This window comes from Bos grunniens, chromosome 25, assembly GCF_055505025.1.
Source record: "Bos grunniens cultivar Pamir isolate PY7600 chromosome 25, Bosgru_T2T1.0, whole genome shotgun sequence".
NCBI classification, from domain to species: domain Eukaryota; kingdom Metazoa; phylum Chordata; class Mammalia; order Artiodactyla; family Bovidae; genus Bos; species Bos grunniens.
In genome coordinates this window covers 33055005-33082828 of record NC_141189.1, presented here as the reverse complement: position 1 = coordinate 33082828, position 27824 = coordinate 33055005, and the positions used below count along the sequence as shown (strand labels likewise).

The 27824-nt window shown below is 51.8% G+C and overlaps 1 protein-coding gene and 1 long non-coding RNA gene across 16 annotated transcripts in view; one reads left to right on the top strand and one right to left on the bottom strand.

Annotated features, from left to right (window-relative positions):
• CLEC16A (C-type lectin domain containing 16A) overlaps nt 1-27824 on the top strand; it is a 236597-nt gene that overhangs the window by 89772 nt on the left and 119001 nt on the right. For all 15 annotated transcript variants that reach the window (XM_086375775.1, XM_086375773.1, XM_086375778.1 and 12 more), the window contains 5 exons: nt 8660-8782; nt 12081-12190; nt 12981-13025; nt 16963-17013; nt 20540-20668. In XM_086375775.1, the coding sequence (XP_086231901.1) occupies nt 8660-8782; nt 12081-12190; nt 12981-13025; nt 16963-17013; nt 20540-20668 (458 nt within the window). The remainder of the gene's footprint in view (nt 1-8659; nt 8783-12080; nt 12191-12980; nt 13026-16962; nt 17014-20539; nt 20669-27824) is intronic.
• On the bottom strand, nt 145-4957 carry LOC147345426 (uncharacterized). Its single transcript, XR_015154750.1, has 2 exons — nt 4758-4957; nt 145-984 (listed from the first exon to the last, which is right to left on the bottom strand). It is a non-coding gene; the product is annotated as an uncharacterized LOC147345426 (long non-coding RNA).

Genomic DNA, 27824 nt, shown 5'->3' with positions numbered 1-27824 from the left:
TTTTTAAACCATACTTTTTTGATAAAATGAAAGTTTAATGCTGTATATGTCTCTCTAAGCACTGCTTTAGCTTCCTGCAATAAGTTTTGATATATGCAGTTTAATTTTTATTCAGTTTAAAATATTTTACAATTTCTCTTCCAATTTCTTTTTTGTCTAAATTCTACCATCTGTGCCATTTCTCATCATGTTTCTGTTATTTTCTTTGGTTTGATTTTTAGGTTATATTTTCTTTTTTTTCCTTTTCATGCTTGGTATTTTTTGATTGGTTGACAGTTGGTATGAATTTTATGTTGTTGGGTACTGAATTCTTTCTCCCTTTCAGTATTTTTGGGCTTTGTCCTGGGACATGGTGAGTTACTTGGAATCCATGAGATCTTTCTTGAGGCTTGCTTTTAAGCCTTGGTAGTGCTAGTCCAGAACAGCCTTTAGTCTCAGGCTCATTTGGCCCCATATGGAGGCTGTCCGCTTCCAAGAACTCTGCTTGATAAGCTACGATTAGGTGGCTCATCCTTGCAGGCTGGTGGGAATGTGAGTTCTTCTCAGCCCTGGGTGAGCTCCAGGGGTTGTTCCACCCTCCTTCTCCCAGTAGGCCTTTGCCTTTGCTCACCTGCATGCCGCGGGGCAGAACTGAGCCGAAGCCTTGGAAGGAAGCCCCTGCAGGTCCCTGCGCCTCTCCCTTCTCTTCTCCTCTCTCCCATCAGTTCTGGTCACTTGCCTCCCTGAACTGCAGACTCTGCCTTCTCACCTCAGAGCGACCACGGGCTTCGTCCGGCTTCTGTGGGTCTGTGCTGAGGCCTGGAAGCTTTCCACCCGGTGACCTGGCGCAACCCCGGCCCACTGCCTTTGTCTCTTCCCTCTCGGTTCCCCTCCTGTGTTGCACGCTGTCTCGTCCTGTGTGTCGTAACCACTGTCTTATATAGTTTGCCAGCTCTTCTAGTTGCTTGAGTGAGGTGGGTACATCCAATCCCTCTTGTCCGGAAGCTGTAACATTTAAACAAGAAAGTTTTATTGAGGTATAATTGATAAACAGTGAACTGCACATTTTTAAAGTGTGCAGTCTGATGAGCTTTGACACACGTGTTCACCCATGAAACCATCATTGCAGTCAAGTCAGTGTACATACCCATCACTCCAAACGTTCTCTCTGCCCTTTGTCACCCCTCTCCCTAGGCAGCTCTGAGTTGCTCCCTGTCATTATAGCTTAGTCTGCACTTTCTAGAATTTTATATAAATAAGATCGTGCAGCGTGTCCTCTTTTTTGGTCTGACTTCTTTCAGTTTGCGTGATTGTTCTGAGATTCGTTCTTGCAGTTGTGCCTCAGTGGTCCCTTTCTTCTTTCTTTTGAGTCATATTCCCTGTGTGAATGTACCAGTTTGTTTACCTGTCTGTCTGTTAAAGGACATTTGGTTCATTTCCAGTTTTTGACCATTACAAACAAATCTGCCACGAACATTGCTATATAAGTCTCTGGACACGTATTTGCATTTTTTTCCTTGGGTAAATACTGAGGAGTGAAATGACTGAATGATATGACAGGTGTGTGTGTGTTTGTTTTTCAGAGACTGCCATGCTGTCTTCCAAAGCAGCTGTGTGATCTTACCTCCCACCATCAGTGCACGAGTGTGCCATTGGCCTCATACCCTCACCAGTGGTTGGCATGGCCACCTTTTTATTTTTAGTCATTTTAATGGATACCTGTAGTGGTGTCTTTTTGTGATTTTAATTTCCATTTCCCTAACAACTAATGGGGCTTTGCAGGTGGCGCTAGTGATAAAGAACCCACCTGCCAGTGTAGGAGACCTAAGAGACGCAGGTTCAATCCCTGGGTTGGGAAGATCCCCTGGAGGAGGGCATGTATTCTTGCTTGGAGAGAGAATCCCGTGGACAGAGGAGCCTAGCAGGCTACAGTCCGTGGGGACACAGACACAACCGAAGCGACTTAACACACAAACACACAAGCTTAATGATGTCGAACAGCTTTTTTGTGCTGAGTCTACCGTCTTCTTTGGTAAAGTATCTTTTCATATCCTTTGCCCATGTTTTAATGAATTGGCCACATTCTTACTGTTGAGTTTTGAGAGTTCTTTTTATCCTAGATACAAGTCCTTCATCAGGTGTGTGTTGCAAAGATTTCCTCCCAGTCGGTGGCTGGTCTTCTTTTCTTCACAATACCTTTCGAAGAGCAGAACTTAATTTCCATGAAGTTCCCACAGCACTTCTTTGTACTGCTTTTGCTCTGTATGTTTTCTCTCCCATTCTGGAACGACTGGGCCTCTGAAAGCAGAGGCCGTGTCTCTCTTGACAGCCTCCTGCACTACACAGTACTGAGTACTCAGCTCAGCGCCTGGCACCCGGCCAGCGCTCTGCCCGAAGTTTCTGACTGACCACCTCTGAACCGTGTGGCAGCTCCCCCGCACCGCTCTCTTGCTGGCGGCCCGCGCTCAGGGCCTCCGCAGGGAAACTGCTGTTGGGGAGTGGGTGAGGGGTGCCCAGTTCCAGGGGGGGCCAGGGGCACAAGGACAGACTTTTTATAGGGGGGCTGGCTTTGCTGACGGGCTTCCTTCCAGGAGCCCCAACGTGTGCTGTGAAATGGAAAAGCAGAGGCTTACACACCACCCTCCTTCCTTGATGTGGACGGAGAGATTATCCTGGTGAGGAGCCCACCTACCTCTCTTGGCATCTTCCTAAAAGAGTGGGACTCTATATTCGAGGGAATTTAATTCCTCCTTCCATTTCCTGCTAATGCTTTCCTTTTATTTACTCATTCACCCTTCTGACAAGTATTTCTGAAGCCATTCTTAGATGCCAGGCACTGTGGTTAATATTGAGAACCCAGTGGCGTAGCAAACAGAGATGTTCTTGGAGGCGAGTGTGGCTGCTGTGGAGGGAGCAAGGCAAGGGTGGTGGAGGTGAAGGCAGCGTGGCGGCTGTGATTTGCGAGTGTGGAGAAAGCCAAGGGTGCAGGGTCGCCTGCTTGGGTGGTCTGGGGAGGCTTCTCTGAGGAACAGACATCAGAGCTGAGGCCTGAGAATGGGAAAGAGCCAGCCCCGCAAAGCTCTAGGGCAAGAATGCTCTGGGCAAAGGGAATGGCAGGTGCAAAGGCCCTGGGGTGGAAAAGACCTTACAGGTTTGAGTGACAGAAAGCAGTTCAAGGTGAGGCTGGCTAGGTGGGCAGGGACCAGATCATGGAGAATCTTAAAGGCTGGGAGAAGGAATTTAGAATTTATTCCAATTGCAGTGAGAAACACCTAGAGGATTTTTTAAGTAGAAGAGTGACATAAACAGATGGAAATTTTGGGGAGAGTACCCTGGCTGCTGGATGGAGAGTGAGTCAGTGGAGGGTAAGGGGTGAGGTGTGTCGGGGAAAGCTGGGAGGCTGGTTAGGAAGCTGTTGCGGTAGTCCAGGCGGGAATAATGTAGATTGAATTATGGCACATTGGCTGTGGAGATGGAGACAACTGGAAGGTTTTAACGATATATTTTGGAGTTAGAGCCAGGACAAGCTCATGGTCTGGATGTGGGGGCTGAGTGAGAGGGACATGAGGGCAGCTTTATGCGGCCATTCACTAAGATGGGGAGCTTTGTTTTGGGTGGGAGGCGGCACCACAGGAGGAGTCTGGGTGCTGCCCAGGGCCCTGCCTCCTGCCGCTGTGTGACCAGTGGTAGCAAATCCAGAACCAGCAAGGGTGGGCTCTTGAGCAGGTTTGGAGAGGAATCTGGGGTGTTAGTTCAGCACCCAGAGGCCCAGGTACCTGGGGCACCCCCAGGAGAAACTGCCTCGGTGGGGCCAGGGGACTGTACCTGGTTTCTGCTCCAGCCTGGCCTGGAGGCACATGGCTGCCTTTGGCGGGGGCTGTTTGGTGGCAGCTGGTTTCTGCTCCAGCCTGGCCTGGAGGCACATGGCTGCCTTTGGCGGGGGCTGTTTGGTGGCAGCTGGTTTCTGCTCCAGCCTGGCCTGGAGGCACATGGCTGCCTTTGGCAGGGGCTGTTTGGTGGCAGTGGGAGGGCTGGGTGTGTGGGTGGGTGATGTTTTGGTTAGGCAGCAGGTTAGCTGCACTTAACCTTCAGCCTCTCTTTTCCAGATCCATGCCCTCTCAGCAGGGCCCCTAATGAAATGGCCTCTTTCCGATAGATTTTTCATCATAGGACAATTTTAACATAAAAGCAATGTTAATAAAAACTAAATGTTAGCTCAGGCCTTCCAGTAAATCATAATAGATTAGATGCTGCACCAAAATGAATATCGCGCAGTGGAAAGGGTTGACCGGTTGGAGGGAGGTGCTCGTTGTGAGTCAGTAGGGCCAGTAATGAACTCTGGTTCCTGTCTGTAATAGCAGATTCAGTCCTCTGTCCTTTGTCAAGTCTGCAGGGCCCTGGCCCCAGGGGTCGGGGGGAGGGGTAGGGGAGTTTTGCAGCTTTGTCTTTTTAAAGGTTCCCCCACTCTGCCCACCACCATTTATCATTGTTTAGAAGAAGGATCTTGGGCTTTCGTTTTGCTGAGAGGTTGCTTGGAACAAGGATGAGAGGTATGAGAAAGGCTGAAAGATAATAGGAGGCTTTCACCCTGCAGAAAACTGGCAAAATATCATTCTGGATCTCGACTGACACATAATCAGAACTGGAAGTACATTGGAAATCAGCCCAACATCTGGTTAGCTTTCGAAATAGTTGGTCTATAGTTTTCCAAAGCTGGCAATGCTTGCATGACTCTAGCCAAAGAGAGAGAGAAAAGAGCTTTTTGACGTGACTTTTACCTGGCATTATTGTGCAGATTTGTCTGTCCACTTCTTTTTATGTTACTTCGGCCTGGGTCTGTTCCACCCCTGTCCTGAATGGGGGCTTCCAGTGAGGAGAAAGAATCCAGAAGCCAGAACTCAGGGGAAAACTTAGGAGCTGGTCACTGACATCACGGAACCTCGCCCTTCCCTTCTCTCTGGGCTTCTTTGAGTGAGTTAGCTGGGAGTTGGGCCCCGCCTGCCCCTAGCCCCGTGCTTGTTGGGTGGGAGCGATGGCAGGGGAGACTGTTCTGACTCACTGGCGAGCAGGCTCGCTCTGACCCGGCAGGGAGGGAGCGAGGAAGCGCGTGGTCTGCTGGAATCTGGACGTGCGAGCGCGGCTCCCCAGGCCACGTGAAGTGCATCTGGGTTTCTCTGGAATTTGTCTGTCACTCGGCACTTAAGGGCTGAATCAAATAGGACCATATGTTATCTACAGTGTTTATTTCAGTCAGAGGGAAATGACTAGCAAAGGAACTAGAGCCGGTTTGCAACAAAACCTGCTTCTCAGTGACTGGAAACCTGTGTGTGTGTGTGTGTGTGTGTGTGTGTGTGTGTGTGTGTGTGTGCGCGTGCCTGTCTATCCATTCATCTGTACACACGCTTGTTCCCTTGCATATCTTTGTCATATGATCAAGTTGACCTTGTTCATTCACAGCTGTCAGCCACTGTTTTATTAGGACCCAGAAGAATGTCTTAGAGACCGAGGTGGGAGAAAGAGAGAGGTGGGGAGGGAATAAGGCGCCTGGCCCAGCAGGAACTTTGGGGGAAGATCAGAGATGCCCAGAGGGGCTGTGTACAAAGCTTTGTCACGTGTTGTGTGATGTGAGCCTGCTCTCTGCTTCATCTTGACTGATGGTAAAATCTACCACACAGAATGACTTGCCACATGGAGTCTGTTTGGGGGAAAGGGCCGGAAGCAGGAAGATCACCTTGAGTGGGGAGACAGAGACCACTCCAGAGTTGGCTGGAGCGCAAACACTTCATGTCACCAGCTAGCTGCCGCCCGAGGGGTCCTGGCAGCCAAGCCTTGCCGGTGCCTCCTGCCAGAGTCGGCCGCATCACTTCCGCCCACAGCCCCTGGCCCTGCTCTCCCTGAGCTCTGCCGCACTCCCTGCCCTGCCCCTGGGCCTGGTACGACCTGGTCGTCCCTGGGCTGCTCACCCTTCAGAATCCAGTCCAAGCTGCTCGTCCCCTGCGCTGCCCCCAGACAGCGCAGCCCCCAGACAGCGCAGCATGCCTTCTTTGGGCCTTCTGAAATAGCTCGACGTTAGCTTGGTTAGGTTGTTTTCCGATCTTTTCTTTCCTCTTACAGTACAGCTGATACAGAACTCCATTAAGCCACATTCAAAGTAAAAATTCCTATCAGCATGTGGTGATGCCAAGTCACCATTGAGCATGGGTCCTGACAGTAAGCCTGGGGTGCGCAGTTTCTGTGATCATTTCCATTGAACAAGGAGACTGTGGGTCAAGGAGGTTAACCATCAAAACAGAGGAACCTGGTGTGGCAGGAGCCCAGGGGGAGAGGGAGCCGGGCAGGGAGGAGCACTGCCTTGCGGGCGGGCGGTGGCTGTCGTCAGCCCATAGCAGGCTCCTCGCACGCTGGTGCTGCCGGCGGCTCTCCAGGTGGGGGGTGCTGCCCCTACCCCATCTGGATCCTGTCCACCTGGGGAATTATCCTGGTTCTGACTGTTCCTCTAATGTGCTCTCTGACCCTGGGGACACGACTTATCCCTGGGCCTTAATTTCCTCCCTAAAGGAAGAGGGTGCATTGGAATCTGGTCCTCTGAAGCCAGGATGTGTTTCAGTCCCCGGGGTTCCCCGCCTCCCAGAGAGTGGGGCTGAGGAAGGTCAGGATAACCTTGGCAGGTTTCTCTTCCTGTTGAGAGAAGATTTTGCCACAGATTTTCTCATTTTTGACAAATCCTAAGGGAGTCGGGGCAATAATGGGAAAGATAAAAATGGAATGCATCCTGGAAATGCAAGAGCTGGTCCGAGTCCGGGTGTCACTGGCCCTGCCGGCTGCCCCCACGTTCCCCGGGGAACCAGCAGCCGGTTCCGTCTGCCATCTTTGAAGTGGGATGGCAGATGGTGGGGTCACGGAGCTGGGTGATGCCCCGGACAGGCCAAGGAGCCATTTTTTTTTTTCCGCAGAACCACTGACTGACAGTTTCCAGAGGGCCAGGAAGGAAAGAGTAGAGAGAGATTCACACGGTGTTGACATCTCTGGAGGAAAATAAAAAAACAACAAACGACAGAAAGATTTAGTCGATGTCCCTCCTGCCGTTTAATAAACCAGAACGTTTCAGAGTTAAGACATTTAGCATTAAGATGGGATACAGAACCAACAAATTCAATTTTCATCGCAATCAAATTTTTTTGACGAAGCCACGTCGGTGCGGTCATAAGAGAGGGAGCTGCCCACCTCCAGCCCTCGGGCCTCCCCTACTCGTGTTATCTCCTTGGCATGACTTAGCCTCCGGTTCTGATCTGGAAGGAATTCAATAAAGCAAGATATATTGTTATGGTTTATTACGTCAACGTGTGAGCGTGGGAGTCACTTAGAATCCAGACGATCAGCTCTTCACTGCTATCCTCCGCTATTTTGTCAAGGTTCTAAATGAAGCGTCATGTGGGACTCAAGGGACCGTATTTCAAGAGTTCCCAGAAGTGCCACCTTCCCCCCTTTTGTAGAATAACAGGAAAAGACGTGCTTCAGGCACAAACAGTCCTTCCCAGCTCCCCGAGCATGGAGCAAGTGAAAGGTTTGTTTCTGGGAGCTTTTCTGTGGGTGTAGTTTTCTTGCAGAGCCACTCTAGACAAGAGGCTTTGCATCACCTCTTGTCCCTCACTCGGCCTGCCGATGTGGCCCCAGCGAGTCGTCCTGTCACCCCGGCCCCCAGGTCCTGCTTTAGGAAAAGTGGCGCTAAGTTCAGTTAGATTGAGCGTGTCGTCTGCTTCCCACCTCCTCTTTCCGTCTTGTCTTTCATCTTTGAAACGCAGTTATTAATAGATTTCACTGGAAGAAAAGTGATCCCTCTGTGCCTTAAACACAGATCCACTCTGTCGGTTTTGTCCTATCTGCGCCTTTCTATGGGCACCTTTCTGCCGCCTGTGTGCTCGCCCCTCGGGGACCCAGCTCGCCAGTTTGGTGTTAAGAACTGGAGGTGCGATCGTTGGGCAGGACTGCAGGTTCCTTTGTGTCTGGTCTGTTCCCCCACCCCCACTGTGGGACGTGTCTCACACAGCAGTGGCCTCAGGGGTTCGCAGACCAGCCCCGAAAAGACAGTGAAGCCCAAGTTGCTCCTCTCCTACCCACTTCCCAACACCCTCCCTCCCAATTGTGCCCAGAAGCGCGTCACCGGTCAGGCTAGTGTGACCTCAACAGCTATCACGTACCTGCCCGTCAGCCTTTTTAACAGAGTGGGCCTTAGTCTACAGTGAGCAGCCAGTCCACATTGTTTGGCTGAAACACGAAAGCCTTGTTGCTGTCAGCATTGCAGCCATCCCGGTTTCCCATTTATAAGTAGTGATGGAAACTGTATGCTTTAGGGGCTTCCCTGGTGGTCCAGTGCTTAGGACTCTGCACTTTCACCGCCAGGGGCCCGGGTTCAATCCCTGGTTGGAAAACTAAGGTCCCACAAGCTGCATGGCGGGGCTAAAACAGAAAGAAAGAAAGTGTATGCTTTAATAATACATTTGCTTAAGTTCCAGTTACAGAAAACTCTAAGGTAAGTCATAGCACAGGCAGTACCTGGTCGCGGCAGCAGTCAGGAAGGTGGACGGTGGACAGCCAAGATTGAGGAAGCTAAGTTCGAAGGGACCTTCTGGGACAAGGTAAGGTGGCTGCGCTGACAGCCAGCCCCTTCTCTCTGTTCCAGGCATGGATCCTGAGAAACTCGAGCGAATCCAGCTTCCAGTGCCCACTGCAGCTGAGAAAACCACTTACAACCACCTGCTGGCTGAAAGACTCATCAGAATCATGAACAATGCGGCCCAGCCAGGTGCCCGGGCATGCGGGTGGTTCCCGGGGGTGGGGGAATTGCAGGGACCAAGCCCCACACCAGCCCCAGGAGCCCCGGCCGTGCCGGGAATCCAGGCGGAGCTCAGCCGCTCCCCTGCCGCACACACACCTTGGGCCCCCCGGACCCTCCCGTCCAGCCTTGTCTTCATCCTGGGGCCTCCTCCTCTTCCCGTCCCCCGTGGTGTTTGTGCCAGACTCTCCCTCTCTTCTCCTCCCATACTCACTTCTGCTTTGGTCGGTTGTGCCAGTGTCTGCAGCCCTCCTCTCAGGGTGGCCGAGGCCACATTTAAGCATGAACATTTGAACAGGGACTAGGCTGAAAGGGTGAGCGAAAGGGAAGGCTGGAAGGTGGGGTTGGGTGCTATTGATAATATGTGCCTGGTGTCAGCCTAGTTCTGAGGCCTTGGCCAGTGCCGACCTGCAGCCACAGCAAGGGCTGGGAAGAGCAGGTGGAATGAAGTAGCGCAGCAGTCCTCACCTGGGGGCAGCGTTGTCCCCAGGGGACAGTGTCCAGAGACGCTCTTGGTTGTCACAGCTTGGAGACAGGTGCTACTAGCATTCTGTAGGCAGAGGCCAGGGTGCTGCTCAACACCCTACGGTGCACAGGGCAGCCCCAAAACAAAGGATTGTCCAGCCCTAAATGTCGATGGTGCCACGGTTGAGAGACCCTAACTGCAAGGCAGGAAAAAAGATCATCAGGGTGTGAGTGAGAGCCCAGGAAAGGGCCCGACGGAGATGCTGCCTGGTGGGGAGAGACCCACTGAGCTGAGCTAGCAGGAGCAGTCCAGGCGGTGGGCTCAGGAGGGTAGGGGGCCAGGAATGTAGTTGCAGGTGAGGGCCTCAGAAGTCAAGGGGAGTGGTGGTCAGAGCACAGCGTGACTGCTGGGGAGTGACCGCAAGGGCTTGGAGAGCCAGGTCCACAGCCTAAAGGGTGATTTCAGGGTATCGGTAAACCCAACAGCTGTTTATTTAGCAGCTCCTGTATTCCAGCCTCTGTGTGCAAGTGATGAGGGTACAGGATGAGGAAGTAGGGGACATGAAGACCCTATCCTCTGTGAAGTCCCGACAGTCTGGGGCTCCATGTGGAGATGGGATCTAAGCCTCAGAGCAGGGTCAAGGCCAGAAGTAACTCTGTGGGGCTCATAGATCTTTTTAAAGTCACAGGAGAAGAGAGAGGCGTATCTGGGACTGAGGCCAGGGCCACTGTCCATCTCTGGAGGTGACATACAGGGGAGCCGGCTCTGGAGCCTGGCCCAGGCCCCATGTGGGGAGAAGAGGTCCCGGAGGAGGGTGTTTTGAATGACAAGAAAGACGTGGTCACTTGGGACCAAGGGACGCTCGGTGGGGCCGGTTTCTACTGAAGGTCCAGGTGGAGGAGGCAGAGCATGGTCCTGAGAATGGTGGCCCAGGGCCAGTTGGCAGGAGTGGCGGGAGCCAGATGTGACGTGGTGACGGGGAGGCAGAGTGTGGCCTGGGTGCTAGGGAGGACCCTCCAGGGACGGGAGGGTCATCAGCCCTCCTGAGGACAGTGTGTAGCGCTGCCTGGATTTCTGAAGAGAATACACTGGGGCAGCTCAGAGGGACAATCTGGAAGCTTCGCTGGAGAGACAGACCCTTGGGAGGAATAGCAGCAACTCGCCAGGAGCTCACAAAGGAAGAAGGGTCCTAGTGGAGCATGACGGTCTGCTTCCCCAGAGGCAGCAGGAGGGCTGTTTCTGACCTGGCCCACAGGGTGGCTGGGAGCCAGGCTGTGCTCCAGAGAACACCAGCACTCAGCGGAGGCCAGGCAGGCGGGTGCTGCTGGGCCAGGGCGGGCAGAGTGGCCCAGCCAAGACCGATCAGCCTCTGCCTGGGCTGGGTTTGTATTGTGCTTCGGAAGGCCTAGTTTTTCTTGTATGTTACCTGCTCAGTTTTGGGCAAATGGATTTCTATTCTCACCTATCTTCCCCCTCTCCCCCCCAACCCCTGACACAGGAGGCATAAAGCCGGGCAGGGAGGTGTGCAGCCATGTGTCTGCCTTGAGTGTTTCCCCAGTGGCCCATCCTGGTCCCCACTATTCCCGGAGAGCCCCCCTTTCCTGGCCCCTCCTACGTGAAGGCCCTTCCCCATTAAAGACCTGGGGGGAGTTTGCTGAGAGCGGGATGCCCTTCAGTCAGACGGTCACGAGTGCTTCCAGGGATGATGCCAGGTGTGGGTTTTGGCATCCAGGACACCTGAGTCCTCCATGGCCCACATGAGTGAGGCTGGGAACCTGCCCCTTCCCGTCTCCAGACCTCAGCCTGCAGAGCACCCACTGCAGTGGGGCTTTAGAGAGGCTCCTTGAGGAGCCCGGCTCCCAGCTCATAGCAGGACAGCAGGCTGTGTTAGTCAAGACTCGGCTGCAGTTGACAGGAGCCCAGCTCAGGCTCACTGAGACAATACAGAAAAATCTGCTGGCCTGTGTGACTTCGAGTCTGCTGGGCTCTGGCCGTAGGCACAGCGGACCCGGGGCCCACACAGTGTTGGCAAGCTCATCTGCGGGCTCTGCAACCTTCTGTGTTGGCCAGTTAACTGCCTGCCTCTCCCACCTCCCCTTTCTCTGTCAGGCTCTAGACTTGCTGGAAGAGAGACGCTGAGTGGTGGAAGGCAGGACTCGGGCTTAGGTTGTAGAACACAGGAGTGTGAAAATGTGGGCATGGTGGCCACTGTGGGGCCCATCACTGTCCCTGTCTGCAGCTCAGCATGGGGAGCGGGTCTGGAGCGCAGGGGTTCCAGCGAGTTGTGGAATTGAGCCTCACTGGCTGTGACTGGCTCCCTTGCTGGCCCCCTGTGCGGGCACTGTGACCAGGGGCCTGGATGGCCCCACCCAGCCTGGGGGCTGTGCCCCCCACCCCGAGGCAGGGAGAGCAGGATAGCCCCACCCACATCCCATGACCACGAGTGGGGCTGGTGACTCTCCAAAGGAAAGAGGGGTTCTGGTCCCCGAAGGAGGGGAAGGACCACTGGACAAGCAAAGCGACCACAGACAGCCACTTTCTAGGTCTCTAGTAATCAGTTACCCATTTTTCCTGCCTCCCTGTCCCCCATAAGAGGGCTTGGGGAGCGTTCGGTACAGGCAGTTTTGATGGGAACTTTCAACTGTAGTTGATTGGGAAGGGGATTAGCATGTGGCGGTTCCCTCTGTGTCCCCACGGGATGTGGGGGGCCTGTCGGCTGACCTGCTGGTCTCCAAGTCAGGAAGGAAGGAGACTGACTGCACATAAGGGTGTGGGCATGGCTAACCCGAGTGTGCCCTGCAGACGGCAAGATCCGCTTGGCGACACTGGAGCTGAGCTGTCTGCTCCTCAAGCAGCAAGTCGTGACCAGCACGGGCTGCATCATAAAGGACGTGCACCTGGCCTGCCTGGAGGTGAGGCCCGTTCCTGCCACGCCAGGCCCACAGTGTGGGAGGTCGCAGGGAAGCCCCTGCGTCCAGGTCGTAGCTGGGCCCGGGTGTGCGAGGCACCAGCAGGAGGAAGACGGGCCACAGACGCCCTGCCGACCCCCTGCCCACTTGTCCCCACGGACCTGCCCTTCCACTGAGATGGCCCCGAGCAGCCCACTTAATTAGCAAATTTTTGCAGCTTCTCTTGTAAGTGTTTGGCTCTGTATTTGTCTCCAGGATTTTTTTCTTTTTATATTTTGGAAGTTGTATTCATGTACAGACACATGTTTATTCATTTATGGTTTATCGTGCTACTGCGTACACTCATGTTTTAAATAGCGTTTGTTGTTTTCCCTCTTATTTTTCATGTTTGTTTTAGAAAGTTTAGAAAAGTACAGAGGGTAAAAAGTAACAATAGTTGATGCTTGGTGTGTGTCTTTCCAGCTACACATATACCCTCACACACACGTTCACAAGTGAATTTTTCTGTTTAAAAGAGCGGAGTCATCACAGCCGTATTTTATTAATAGAACCCATTTCCCTCACAGAACTGCACGTCAACAGCTCTCCAAGTCATCAGGTTGAATCATTTGTCCTTCACCCAGTTTTATTTTGAGCCCCTTCTCCACCACCCCCATGAAGAACCACTTTATGGATTAAGATTATTAGCCCAGCGTCTGTCTTCTATAGACTCAGCTTTCAGAATCCGTGGCCTGCCCCAACTCACTCACCTCCGTGAGACCTGCCCCCTCACGCCTTCCCTCTCTTTTAACAGGGAGCCCGAGAAGAAAGCGTCCACCTGGTGCGGCATTTCTATAAGGTAAATTGCCGGAGCTCGGGGGACAGCAGTGTGTGTCGTAGAAACAGGACTGTCGTGTCTTCAGTCCTTTCTTACACCCTCTGGGTCCTGAGTAAAAATGTACCATTCTGTCTGCTCCGCCACAGTGGTCTCTGTGCTATTCTGCTCATGCTGTCTTATCAGCACAACTTTTGAGGACTCACCCCTAGTGTGGGATTGTTTATTTATCAATTATATATGAGTTTTTTTCATTGATGAATTTACATATAAACCATTAATTATATACAGATACTCATACGACTAAATTATACATAGGAACTTTTGTGTTCGTGAATTATATGTGCTTACCACGGCAACTCACACCAGTATTCTTGCCTGGAGAATCCCATGGACAAGAGAGCCTGGCAGGCCATGGGGTCCATGGGGTCACAAAGAGTTGGACACAACTGAAGTGACTTAGCATGCACGCATGCATAGGTATAAAATTACTGAATTACATATGAATTTATAAACTGTATGCATGTGTATTGTTTATATATAAGTACAGGCAAACCTCAGAGATACTTTGAATTTGATTCCAAACCACCACAAAACAGCAAATACCACAATAGAGTCAAGCAAATGTTTTGGTTTCCCACTGCTAATCAAAGTTATGCTTACACTGTACCGTAAGTGAGCGATAGCATGGTGTCTAAAAAATGTGTTTCTGTTGTTCGGTCACTAAGCCATGTCTGACTGTGATCCCATGAACTGCAGCACACCAGGCTTCCCTGTCCTTCACTGTCTGCTGGAGTGTGTTCAGATTCCTGTCCATTGAGTTGGTAATGCTATTGAATCATCTTATCCTCTGTCATCCCCTTCTCCTCCTGCCCTCAATGTTTCCCAGCGTCAGGGTCTTTTCTAATGAGTCGGCTCTTCACATGAGGTGGCCAAAGTATTGGAGCTTCAGCATCAGTCCTTCCACTGAATATTCAGGGTTGATTGCCTTTGGGATTGTACATACCTTAATTAAAAATAATTTTATTGTTAGGATTTCCTCAATGGTCCAGTGTTTAAGAATCCACTTTCCAATGCAGAGGACAAGTATTTGATTCCTGGCTGGGAACTAAGATCGAGTCTACGTAGCAGGGGACAGCTCAGCCTGCACACCTCAGCTAAGGAAAGCTCAAGCTGCAGCAAAGGCCTAGTGCTGCCTTAAAAGAGAAAACTTTGTTGCTAAAACATGCAGTCATTGGACTGCCAGCATTTGCCACAGACCTTCAGTTTGTTTAGAAAAAATGCAGTATCTTTGAAACAGTAACTTCAGTTCAGTTCAGTCGCTCAGTCATGTCTGACTCTTTGCGACCCCATGGACTGCAGCACGCCAGGCTTCCCTGTCTATCACCAACTCTCGGAGCTTGCTCAAATTCATGTCCATTGAGTCGGTGATGCCATCCAACCATCTCAGTCTTCTGTTGTCCCCTTCTCCTCCTGCCTTCAAACTTTCCCAGCATCAGGATCTTTTCCAGTGAGTCAATTCTTTGCATCAGGTGGCCAAAATATTGGAGTTTCAGCTTCAGTAAAGCAAAGCTCAATAAAATGAAGTGTGCTTCTGTGCTGAGAAACCTCACACAGGCTCTAAACGTTTCTCATGAATTTAGTGAGAATTGATAAAGCGCCCCCATGACCTTCAGTATCTGGAAAATGTGTAGGTTCAGTTTCCAGGGGATTCACTTTAAGATACAGCCTTGTGGTGACTTTGTTTCCCTCTTTTCTTAAGGGTAAGGTGGACTTAGGCAGGGCTCATCATTGTCAGTACTGGTTCATCCATATGTCAGACAGCCCTGGTAGTTTTCTGATATTTTGGCCTCCACATCAGCTCTCTCTGGATCCAGTGAGTGGCGGTTTTCCCTCGTAATCTGACTGATGAAGAGATCCTCCCAGGAGGAGGAAAGGCGTCAGCACTGCCGTTTTCTGGTTCACTTGTGCTCTCGTTCACTGTACTCTCTTTAAACGGCTGTTACCTGTATACATAGATACCCGCGAGTCTTTTTCCTTGCAAGAAACTTTTTCAGCCACTGTCCATTACTGTCAGTGTTTGTTGAGATAAAACCAGGTCACATAATCTGGAAATGCCCCTTGTGGGGCTCAGATGACCCCCCAAAGCTGCAGCACTCTGGATGTGCTCAGAAGAGGGTAGTACCACAGTGGGCCCCATGTTCCGGGGTGGAATCCCAGTCCCCGACTGGCCCCAACCCCACTTGGGCTTGAAGTGAGGATATGAGTCCTCAGCACAGTCATCTTTGACACTCCTTCCAGTGTAACTGAGCTTAGTCAGTCCTCCCCACCCTCCCCACAAAAGCTTCTGGATTGCAAAAAGCAGGAAGATACATAGGTAGGCATCTTCCCAGAGGATTTTTCTTTTTTAGTGACAAAAGGAGGTCTGTATTTGGATCACACCTCCCTTCTCCCAGAACTTCCCTGGTGGCTCAGATGGTAAAGCGTCTGCCTACAATGCAGGAGACCTGGGTTCAATCCCTGGGTCGGGAAGATCTCCTGGAGAAGGAAATGGCAACCTACTCCAGTATTGTTGCCTGGAAAATCCCATGGAGGGAGGAGCCTGGTAGGTTACAGTCCATGGGGCTGCAAAGAGTCGGACACGACTGAGCGACTTCACTTCACTTCCCTTCCCTTCTCCCAACCCAGGTTTCTCTCTCTTTTATTCTCTAAGGTTTGTACCCTTAGTATATCAGGAGCTTATCAATATTTTCAAGGATAATTTCTGTGGTTATTTTGTGGGTCTCATACCAAAGGGGCTTCCCTGGTGGCTCAGATCACCTGCCGTGTAGGAGACTTGAGTTCGCTCCCTATGTCGAGAACATCCCCTGGAGAAGGGAATGGCTACCCACTCTAATATTGTTGCCTGGAGAATTCCATGGACAGAAGAGCCTAGCGGTACAGTCCATGGGGTCAGAAAGAGTTGGACACGACTGAGCTACTAACATTTTCACTTTCACACCAAACAAGAACTTTCAAGTTTGCCGATAGTTTTGATAACTGGAAAAACATATAAAGGACCTATTGCTTTTCCCACCCCAACTGTGTGTGTGTGAGAGAGAGAGAGAGAGAGAGAGAGAGAGAGAGAGACAGTACTGGGGGAGAGAGGGAGACTTAAGACACAGGCCAGACCAGTGCTAACAGCCCCTATCCTGCCGGGCTGCAGACCTGTCCAGGGTGATCATAATGACCATGTTCATTAACTCATATCATCTTCACATTGACCTGCACGGTCGGGGCCAGACACCCCATCTTGCAGTGAAACAGAGAGGCTCAGAGAGGAACAACTGAGATTGGCCCCTGGTCTATGAGTCTCAGGGCCGTTCCTCCCCACCACCCTGTTCTGGGAGGGCCCTCAGGGCCGCAGGCACTCTAAAGCCCCCAAAGGCACGCCTCAGAAACAAATGGAACAAGCCACGTAATGTTAGCTTTAAGCATATCTAATCATTCTCTTCCTTCCAGACGTGCGGAGCCTCTGTCAGCTTTAACATGACAGCTTAACCCACAGTCTTATTTTCTCCAACCAAGTAAACAGATCATGTTAAATACCTGAAATGTTAACCATTTTTATATTTTAATTGTACATGAAGTGATTTTTGTTGTTGTGGTTAACTGACTGCCTCGACACTGGAAATCCATAATGACACATGCTTGGAGAAAAGGAGAAAACCGTTGAGGTGCAATTTGATATTTGGGCTTTCGTTCAAGTGTGTGTGTGTGCGCGTGTGTGTGTGCACACGCGCGTGTGTGTGTGCACGCGCGCGCGTGCATGTTCACGTGTGTATTTCACTTCCTGGTGGTTTATGAGAACTCGCTAATAAGAAACAGATGACCCAAAAGCCGCGAACTGGAGTTTATAATCCTTTGTTGTTTATGGAAAAAAAAATATACATAATCTTCTTTTTCCTTCCTTTCTTTTTAGGGAGAAGAAATCTTTTTGGACATGTTTGAAGATGAGTACAGGAGCATGACGGTAAGTGAGGGGCCAGAAGGACTCGCGGCCAAGCTTGTCCTGCCAAACTGAGAGAGAACTCATCTAATTTGGGGCTTTCTGTTCAAATGGCAGAGATGGGTGGGGAAGGGCATTGAAAACGGTGCCTTTTGATCCTCAGCAGTGAAATTTCAGATGACATTCACTCCCCCTAAGTTGGGCTGAGTCATAAGATGGGTTAGAAAGATTCACTTTGATACACTTAGTTTTTTTAAAAACTTTTAATTTTATATTGGATTATCGCCAGTTAAAAATGCTATGATAGTTTCCGGTGGACAGCAAAAGGACTCAGCCAGACATATACATGTATCCACTCTCCTCCAAACTCCCCTCCCATCCAGGCTGCGCATAACGTTGCGCAGAGTTCCCTGTGCTGTACAGTAGGACTGTGTTGGTTATCCATTTCAAGTGTAGCTGTGTTTACATGTCCATCCCCAAGCTCCCTGACTGTCCCTTCCCCCCATCCTTCCCGCTGGCAACCGTAAGTTTGTTCGCTAAGTCTGTGAGTCTGTTTCTGTTTGTAGATAAATTGATAGGCATAGTTTTTGATTGTGGACTTAGTTGTACATATGAAATCTCTTAATCTCCATGTCAACCTGATGTGAGTCACTGCTGCTATTATCCTGCTTTCGCCAATAAGGAAACGAGAGGCAGAGAGGTTGGGGGAGGTGCCCACAGCTGCCCAGCCATCACCTCCCAGTGCCCTGCCCTGCCTGGCACAGTACGATGCCACCTCCTTCTTCACCGTGCCATCAGAATGTTCCCTAGTGTGGCTCTTCTTGCACCTGCCGTGCCAGCCCACGGTCTCCCCGTCTCTGTCCAGCAGGCACAATCATGAGAAAAGATAGTTGTGGGAGATTGAAGGTTGTGCTGTTCTGATCATCTCCCCAGTACCTGCCTCTCAGTTAAGACTCAGTCACTCGGTGCTAAATGATTCTTTTCATGGACGTTTCTCACCAAAGAGTGAAGTGATTCAGGACGTTTACAATAAACCCAAGTGTTTAAAATGCCAACAAGAAAAAGACAGCATGTGCTGTGTGGCTCCCTGATGCGTCCCTGGGTGTCTGAACAGCTGGGCCCTCACCATATTCTTGCTCGCAGCATGTCTGAGGCCTCCCTGAGGCTTTTCAAGGAAGAGGGTAAGTTGAGATAATCACCAACAGAAAAGCCCCAGCAGCGCCCAGGCCTCCTCTTGGTGCTCTGCGAGGCACTCATGGGCGCCTCACACCTCTGATGGCCACACCCACCATCCCCTCCACCCTGGAAAGAGAGTCTCAGGCTCCTGCTCTTGGGACCATGAAGTGGAGCAGAGTAGAGTCAGTGCTCAGCTGCCATCTTTGTTACGCCCGTGACGTTCCCTTCCACAACATAACTCTCCAAAAGTTTGGCTTCTTGTATAAACAAGGCTTATGTGTCACTTGGCGATAGAGAAAGGCTTGGGCTCTGAAACCCCAACTCCATTTCTGCTTTTGCTACTTACTTACTGCAACCTCAGGGGTGTTGCTTAACATTCTGGGCCTCAACTTTTCCATCTGTAAAATGGGGCCCAAACCAGAGGGCTTTCCCGGTTGTGAAATACCTAGGGACTGCCTCCTGTAGAGGTTCAGAACCATGAATATTCAGATATTTGGTTCTTCTCCTTCCCACCATAGGGAGCTTCCTGCGTTGTTTGTTTGTCTCAATTATATCTATTTTACATCTTGCACAATGCCTGACACTCTAGGGAATTAAAGGCTGACACGTGCCCAAAGTCAGCCATTAACCCAGACTTTAGGAAAGCAGCCACTGAGCTCAAAGTGGGCCAGGCCCTTGGGTGCTGCCAAAGCTGGGCCTTCACTTCTGACCCTTCACTTTCCCCTGTCACCTCTTGCTTCATGCAGAGGGGAAATGGGCAGGAGTCCTAGAGGGGGTTTGCTGGGAGGCGGTAGAGAGCGGAGGGGTGGAGCAGAGGGAGCTGTGAGGGAGCCGCAGGAAGGCCGTGCCATGGGCGCTCTGGGCGGGAGACAGGGCCTTGCTACCCCACTCTGGGATAAAGGGATAAAGGACTTGGGACGGTGGACCTCAGGCCTTTGGAGGAAGGCTTCACGGGTCCCAAAGAAGAAGGTGGTGAGCTAAGGGACTCCCTATTCTCCAGGTCTCTGGACCACTGAGCCATCTCCACAGTCCTGCCCTATTTAGTCGGCTTTATGTTACAGGAGGGGAGGAAGTGTGATATGACTAAAGACCACTTTCTAAAAAAGGGAGACATGAAGAAGCTTATGATACTTAAAGGAGTAAAATTAATTCCATGAATATTGTGAAATGTCACTCCATTATGATGCCCGGTGTCTGTGTCCAGCAACACGTGTACATTAAGCAATCGGTACTGATACACTGGGGCTTCCCCGGTGGGTCAGGCAGACAGAATACACCTGCAGAGCAGGAGACACTGGTTAGATCCCTGGGTCGAGAAGATTTCCTAGAGAAGGGAATGGCAACCCACTCCAGTATTCTTGCCTGGGAAATGGACAGAGGAGTCTGATGGGTTATAGTCCATGGGGTTGCAAAGAATCAGACATGACTGAGTAATTAATGCTTTCACTTATGCAGCAAAGTTCCAGGAGGGGAGGTGATGTTAGCATGTGTCTTGGTAATCAGAGAAGGCTTCCTGGAAGCACCGTGGAAGGAGGCAGACACCTCTGCCCCCGGCTGGCCCTGTGGTTGTGGGCATGTGCCCTCCATTTGAACTCAGTGGTCCCCTCTGTAGTATAGGACAGCCCCACAGGAGAGGGTGAGCCCTGCAGGGGCCTGGTGTGTAGTAGGTGCTTAATAAGTGACTTGGTTCTGTTCCCCCAGGTAAGAAGTTCAGGGAAGAGGAGGGAAGTGGGAATGCTGGTTCTGTGTGGGTCATAACCACATTATGGGTCATAGTGTGTCTGGAGCCAGGCCTGAGTCCGTGTCTTGGTTCTGCCACCAGCCAGCCATGTGGGCCCGCAGCCGCTCCTCAGCTTCCCTGAGCCAAGTTCGGGAATCTCCCTGCTGGACAGGAGATGACATGCAGAGCCTTTAGCTCCCCGCCTGCCCGCACTCAGAACTCCCTGAATGGAAGTTGTGCCGCTCCACCTGCTGCCATCACAGCTAGAAGCGCCAGGGCAGCAGGCGGGTGGCAGTCAGGCCCCGCACCGCAGGCAGACTACCCTAAGGGGACCGCCACAAAGGGGCAGGCCTCCTTCCTGAGGCCTGTCTCCCTGCTAAGGGGAGGGGAACTCGGGGTGAGAAAGCAGAGCTGTTCACAGCAGGGCAGCAGCTTCTCCAAGGTGTCTGAGCTGTCACTGCACGTGCGTAAAAATCTGCAGCTTAGAAAACAGAAAGGCACATCTCTCCCATCTGGCTGCCTTGAGGCTTCACCTCAGGCTGCGTCGGGGCTGATGCTCCCTTGAATATGAGCACGTGGAGGTGAGAGGCCCGTGTTGCCTGCCCCGGCCCCTTCCTCCCTTCAGCAAGCCTCCCTCCACCATCTGTCTTCCAGATGAAGCCCATGAACGTGGAATATCTCATGATGGACGCCTCCATCCTGCTGCCCCCGACAGGCACGCCGCTGACTGGCATCGACTTTGTGAAGCGACTGCCATGTGGTGACGTGGAAAAGACCCGGCGGGTGAGTGGGCATTGGCCTTGGCCTCTATTCTGGGCAGCCGTTCACCAGGAAGCACCCCTAGGACAGGAGAGGAAGGGTCTCTGACCACATCCAGACCCACCTTCTAGCTCGCTCTCAGAGAGCCAGAGAGCAACCCCCAGCCCCACGCCCCCACCATCCACAAGGGCCTAGCTTTCCCACGAGCACTGCCTTTTGTCTGGGTGTTTGTTTTTTAATTTTGGCTGTGCCAGGTCTTTGTAGCACTCCGTGGGCTTCTCTCTGGTTGTGGCTAGAAGATTCAGTTGTTGCGGCACATGGGCTGAGTTGCTGTACGGTGGGTGGGATCTTAGTTCCCTGACCAGGGATCAAACCCAGGTCCCCTGCAGTGGAAGGCAGATTCTTAACCACTGGACCACCAGGGAAGTCCCTGCCGTTTGTTACAGCAGAGACTGAAAGCTGTTGGTGGCAGGCAGGCTGCCTTCACTGAGCGAAGCCGGCCCAGCCCCAGAGCTCTGAGAGAGGAAGCAGGGCCGGGCTCCTTTGAAGGAGCGTGGTGATGCAGAGCAGGTGAGGCTGCTGCAGAATCAGCCCTGAGAGGCCAGGACCCCTGTAGATGGCGTGGCGTTAAGGTATCTGAGGGATCTTGGGGCAAGACACACACAAATGCCGTTGTGATTATTTTGGGGCCTGCGGGAGAGGTGTGTGAAGAGGTTAGTTCTCAGAACCCAGCTGCCGTGTGCACTTCCGTCATCAGCACTTTTTTTCTGCAGCTGTCTCGCGGGGCTGTTCAGGGTACTTTATCTTCCTGGTCAGATCACAGTTTCTTTCTTAGAAAGCACCATAACCCTTTCCTAGAAAATCATTCCCTGGAGATGTGGAGGTGTGGATAAATTAGAGGAATCCATTGCCCTCATTGCTCCTGTTATCAGGCCAAGCCTTTCTCTGAGGTAATCCAAGTGTACCCAGAGTGGAGGAAGTATTGTGACCTTTTTGAGAAGCGGGATTGACTCACTGGACCCACCTCAGAGTTTGCCTTGCAAGCCTGGCAGGGCAGGGCTGGGGCACAGAGGAAGTTGGACCCGTGACTAAAGTCAGTCTGCATTCCTTGCTGTCTGCCCAGACCCACCACCCTCTCCGCAGGGCCCACTCTCTCTAAGCCAGTGATGCCTGGCTCCCTCGTGCTCCCAGACAGGTGTGCGGGCCCCGCGGCCAGGCACGCGATTGTTTGTGGGTGGGCCCACTCTCTCTGAGCCAGTGATGCCTGCCTCCCTCGTGCTCCCAGACAGGTGTGCAGGCCCCGTGGCCAGGCACGCGGTTGTTTGTGGGTGGCAGCGTTTGCACTGGACGTCCGTGGTGTTGGCTTTTACGGGGAGACTGGTTCCAACAAATGGGTGTCACTTCTGTACTCCTTATGGAGTGGGTACACTCACCCTGACCTTTGGTTGGTCTCAGAGATGCTCCCCAGCAGGATAACGGCAAAGACACATGCCCAGTCCAGCTCTTATGTCTCCAGGCCAGAGAGGACCCCGTCCCAGTTCTCCTTGGCCCCTGAACTAGAAGGTCCAGAGGCTGTGAATGCGGGATCTGCTGCTCCGGGTCACATCCTGCCTTCCTTTTGGTCCATAGTCCGTCAGGTTTTCTTAACAGTTATATGAGCACATAGCCTTTGTGACAAAGTGGATCATTCATATTAGTTCTTCTTAAGAATTTCCTCACATATTTCTACAGCCACTCTAGGAGGTTGGCACTAGTATTATCCCCATCTTACAGAGGAGTAAACTGGGGCACGAAGAGGTCGAGTGATTTGCTCAGGGTCCTCCAGCTGATAAGTCGCAGAGCCAGGATTCAACCCAGGCAGTGTGGCCATTCTGACCCCCTGCCTCCCACTGCTGCCTTCATTGTATTTATTAGTCCTACTCAGTGCTGGACACCAGGAAACACAGCCCCAGTCCTCAAGGAAAAGACTTAAAAGGGCAAGGATGGGAAAAGCAGCCCCAATCCATGCATGCTAAGTCCCTTCAGACGTGTCTGACTCTTTGCGACACTGTGGACTGTAGCCCACCAGCGTCCTCTGTCCATGGGATTCTCCAGACAAGGATACTGGAGTGGTTTAGCCATGCCCTCCTCCAGGGGATCTTCCCGACCCAGGGATCAAACCCACATCTTTTATGTCTTGATTTGGCAGGCGAGTTCCTTACCACTAGCGCCACCTGGGAAGCCTGCACACATCCATGCTGCTGCTGCTAAGTCGCTTCAGTCGTGTCCGACTCTGTGCAACCCCATAGGTGGCAGCCCACCAGGCTCCCCCGTCCCTGGGATTCTCCAGGCAAGAACACTGGAGTGGGTTGCCATTTCCTTCTCCAATGCATGAAAGCGAAAAGTGAAAGACACACATCCGTGGGCCAGGGCTATTTCTCCAGGAGCACAAGGCCCCTAATCCTACCTGGGGAGGGAGGCAAGCAGCACAGAGAGCTGCTCCTTGAGCTGGGCCTGTGGGGGACAGGCTGGGCACCGTGGCGGGAGGATTGGGATGCACAGAGAGTTGTAGACCATTTCTGGAGCCCCCGTGGGGCCGGCTGTGTGGGAAGTGGTGGCGCTGGAGGGTTTGCAGGGGGCATGTCTCAGAGCCCTGGGAGCACAGCGAAGGCCTCGGCTTGGTTGGCCGGTCCCTGGCATCTTGTCCTGCTGGCCTGGGCGGATGCTGCTGGTCCATGGGAGAAATTCCAGGCTGAGGCCTACAGCAGAGGGCGGGGCTGCTTGGGCTTCGCGGTTCCTGCTTCTTCTGAGCTGCTGTCTCCTCACCCAGCCAGCAGCCACCGCTGCCTGCCCTGCCAGGGTCCTCGGGAGGACTCCGCGAAAGGCAGAAGCACAAGGCCAGTGGTGGTGCCTGAGGGTGGGGGTCTTCCTCCCTCATCCTCAAGATCCCAGGACTCTGCTGCCCCCATCCCTTGCCCCAGATGGGCTGCAGGGCTCACACTGCCAACGGAAGCACCAGAGCCCCTGCGGTCTCTCATGTGACCTTTGTCTGTCCAACGGGTTTATAAAGGCAGCTCTCAAGTCTGGTGTCCCTGGGTTTAGAGCCAGGATGAAGGTGGCAGGATGAGATAAGAGGGCTGGCCACCTCAACGCAGAGCCATGGGCCCCAGAAGTTTCCCTCTGATTTCCAGGATCCACTTTTGAAGGGGAATTTTGACCTCTCACCTCAGCCCAGCCCCTGATGCCAGGCAGCTGTCTGGAGTCCTCCTGCAGCTTAGCCCCTAGGCCCGTTTCAGACAGCAGAACACAGCGGTGCGCTCTGAATGTGAGCTAGAGGAAGTGTATGGTTTAGCAAGCAATTGAAGACTTATGCGGTTTATTTCAAGTCCTTTGCTTGTATCCAGAGAACATTCCATTTCGTCCTGTTGGATTCAGAGGTTTTCCTTCTTTTTTTTCCCCCCTGCCAAGTATAGGCATTTCTAACTTTTAGGAGGCTGACGCTTTTCAGAAATACCACCCTTTATTTTCCTTAAGGACTTGTCAGAGGAGTTCAAACCACCCTTCGTGGTGAATCATTCCTTTGTACATTCATCAAAGAGCCACTGGACTCCTACTATGTGCCAAGTGCTGCCCCGAGGGTGCAGGAGTGAGCGGAAAGGCGGCCTGCCCCTGGGCGTTCCCCGGCCTGCAGAGAGGCAAAGCTTACGCTCAGGGGCGAAACCAGGCTGCTGTGAGGGCTCTGAAGGACAGAGGGGGCACTGCGTTAGCCTGAGTGACCAGCAGAAGCTGCCTGGCAGAGGTGACGTCTGAGCAGAGACCTGGGGAGTGAGGAGGAGCCAGCCAGGCAAAGACATGAAGGAGACCCTTTCCAGACAGAGGGAGCAGAGAGTGCAAAGGCCCGAGATGAGGAAGAGTAAAGAGTGTCCGAGGTGTGGGGTGACTGGAACAAAGCGAATGAAGCGGACAGGAGAGGAGGGCCAGGGCCCTGCAGGCCGCAGGGAAGCATCTGACAATGAAGCCATTTTTTCCCCCTTGCCTTTTGCAAATTACACTGTTTATTCTTTCATTCGACATATCTGTCAAGCCTTTTCTAGGCACTGGGCAAGAAGCAAGAATAGAAAGAAAATAAATAATGCAAAATAAGACCAAAATAGCAAGAGTGCCACTGAGTGATTGCGGCTGAGAAGAGAAATTCATGTTGACATGTGGTCACAGGGACCCCTGGGGTCTGACGAGAACATGCAGGAGGAACCTGGACTTGAGCTGGACCCACCCCACGTGGAAGGGCAGTCGAGAGAAGCAGTTAAGAAGGAGCACAGGCACACAAGCCACACCGGCTGAGGCAGCATCCCACCTTCAGCTGTGTGACCCTGAGCACGTTACTTAGCTTCTCTGAGTCCCAGGTTCCTCCCGTGTGCTGCCTCTCAGCTCTTGCCGAGAGCAGATGGGAGAGAGCAGCGGTGAGGTGCTGAAGAGTGGTGGAGTGAGAAAGAAATCGAGTCTTTTAACAGTCAAAACCTACTGATGCTTAACACCAGAGAAAAGAGAGTTGAGGAGAGGACTCTGATGAATACCAGAATCTGAATTTAAGCCACTAGCCGTCTTTATGGAGTAACCATGGAAGCCATTATGAAATCAAGATATTTGCATGAAGTTGTATTTGTCCCTCCAGTTCTGTGTCCCTGTTCCCTCATAAAACTGCAAACAGTTTTTGTGTTTATTGCTATTGACTTTGAAGAAATAGGATATTTTGCTTTTACTCTCTGGATGTATATTGTGCATTAAAGAAAATACAATAACATCTCACAGAGTTTCAAAAGTAGGATGAAAGAATTTCCGGAGATTTCATCACCCTAAACAAACAACGCAGACTTCGTGTGTCTCCTCCCAGCTTTGTCTGCAGACACGTCTTTTCACGGTTGCAGGGGGCGCGGGCCGTAGACTCGCTTTCATCCTTGCTGCCTTTCTCTTTCCATTGTGAGCAAGAAGTTTTTCATACGGTGATACAGTTTTAATAAGTCTTAATTTCTTACTCCTGCATAAAAGTTTATCTGGTGACTTTTGCCATAATTTCCTTAGGCGTTTTCCTGCTGATGGACATTTTGGTTACTCCCAGTATTACATTATTTTCAGCTAAATTGTAACAAGCAGCTTGACGAATACAGTGATCCCTTTCTTTTGGCTTATTTCTTTAGGATAAGTTCCCAGAAGTGGAATTTCTGGTTCAAAGGGTATGAACTTTTTTTTTTGGTGACTCTGTCAGTGTTGCCAATTGCTTTCCCAAGGGGCTGTGCCTACTCTAAAGCGCTTCAGCACTCTTTTAAGAATGACTGGCTTCCATGGCCTCGGTGGGCTCCTGGCCTGAGTGACTGTCACTTGAGCTCATCAGCTTGCACGTGCAGCCAAGGTGGCAGGGGAGACGGCTCAGGCTGAGTGTTTGTTCCAGGTCCGGCCCTGGGGCTCAGGGTGGTCTTTGTACTATCTCCTTGCGTCTTCAGGGTGGCCCCATGATCTGGGGTGGTGGGAACCCCTTTTCCAGAGCTCCAGCCCAGGCCTGGGGGATCACCTGACTCAGGTTGGACTAAAGGTCTGTCTGATTGGAAGCCATCCGCTGCCCCACTCGTGGGGCTCTGCTTGCTCCCCACTGCATGGAAGCAAACTGGAAAGGTCTCTTCTTTATAGTTAAGCTTGTCTACGGCCATACCACCCTGAACATGCCCGATTCTCTTAATATTTAAAGTTGGTCAGCTGACACCCCTTTCCAAATCTAATCCATTCTTCCTGAGTCAATCTTTCTATGGAAGCATCCGAAAGAATAAGAATACTCTTTTCGTTTTCAGTAATACATTTCAGTTTGCACATTAATTCAGCAAAGTCAAGAAAAACACTCAATAAAAGCGTGGGTCCTAATGCTTCACTTTGTTGAAGGCGAAGGCATGTGGTTGGAAGGACACAGTCTTTGGAGTCAGTTATTAGGTGAATCACCTTGGGCTGTCTGCCTGACGTCTCTAGGCTTCGGTTTCCTGTCTATAAAATGGGAACCACTCAGGGTGGTTAAAAGGCTCGAATGGGTGACACAATGCAACCCCAACCCGTACCTGGCAGGCAAGGGGTATGCAGAGAGAGTGGTGGTGGTTTAGGGAGACAGTAAGATGATCAGATGACCTTTAATCCCGGTATCTCACCTTTCTCTTGTGGATTCTTGGAGTTCTGGGGCTGGCCAACATGGCCCACCAAACCCTGTAGATGCCCATGGGAGCCCCGCTTTCACCCAGGTGGAGTACTTGGCCCTGTGGGAATCTGCCCTCACATTCATGAGCCTGGGCTTCTCACACTGTGTTTGTAGAGAGACATCTGCTGATTATTACAGATTTTTTTTTATGAAGACTGCTCTTCAAAACTTTCAGAACAGGAAATTCCCTGGTAGTCCAATGGTTAAGGCTCCAAGCTTGCAACGCAGCAGGCTGGGGTTCGATCCCTGGTCAGGAAACTTAAGATCCCACATACCACATGGCATGGCCAAAAAATAAAACAACAGAAGCACGCAGACAGAAATGTTTAGAACAATCGAATAATACACTCATGCCCCCACAACCACCAACTTTATCATATGAAAGTTTATGTTTCTCTAGTGCTTCTGGTTGACTAAGGAATACCTGACGCCAGAATAGGCCCAGGAAACAGGACTGTTCATCCAGGTTTCTGCATCGGGATGTTAAGTAATTGGCCCAAGATCTCCTGGCAGTTCTGGACCAAGTCGAGGTTAGGGTTCAGAGGTGTCCGCAGGCATCCTCGTTGCCTGGGTCAGCAAAAGTCGGTGCAGGGCTGGCTCTTTGTGGACAGTCATCTGTTTCCTCCGCCTCTTGTTTTCCTCCGCACCTTGTCATACTATGGACACCTCCCATCTCAGTGCGCAGGCCTGCAGCCTCAGAACTGGAAACACGGGGACCCGAAAGAGGCTGTATGGCTCACCAGTGGCGACAGTGGTTTGTCCCCATGGCCTCCTCGTGCTGAGCGGTTCAGTGGCAGGAGTGAGGCGTGGCCACCCCTTTACGGACCCTGTGCTGCCTGCTGCCTGCCCCACTATCATCTCAGAGGCTCCCCGCAGCCCCACGCAGTAGAGACTCCCACCCCCATCTCACACAGGAGAAAACTGATACTCGTGGGGCCGGGGGCCTTGCACAGCACGGTGGAGCTAGGA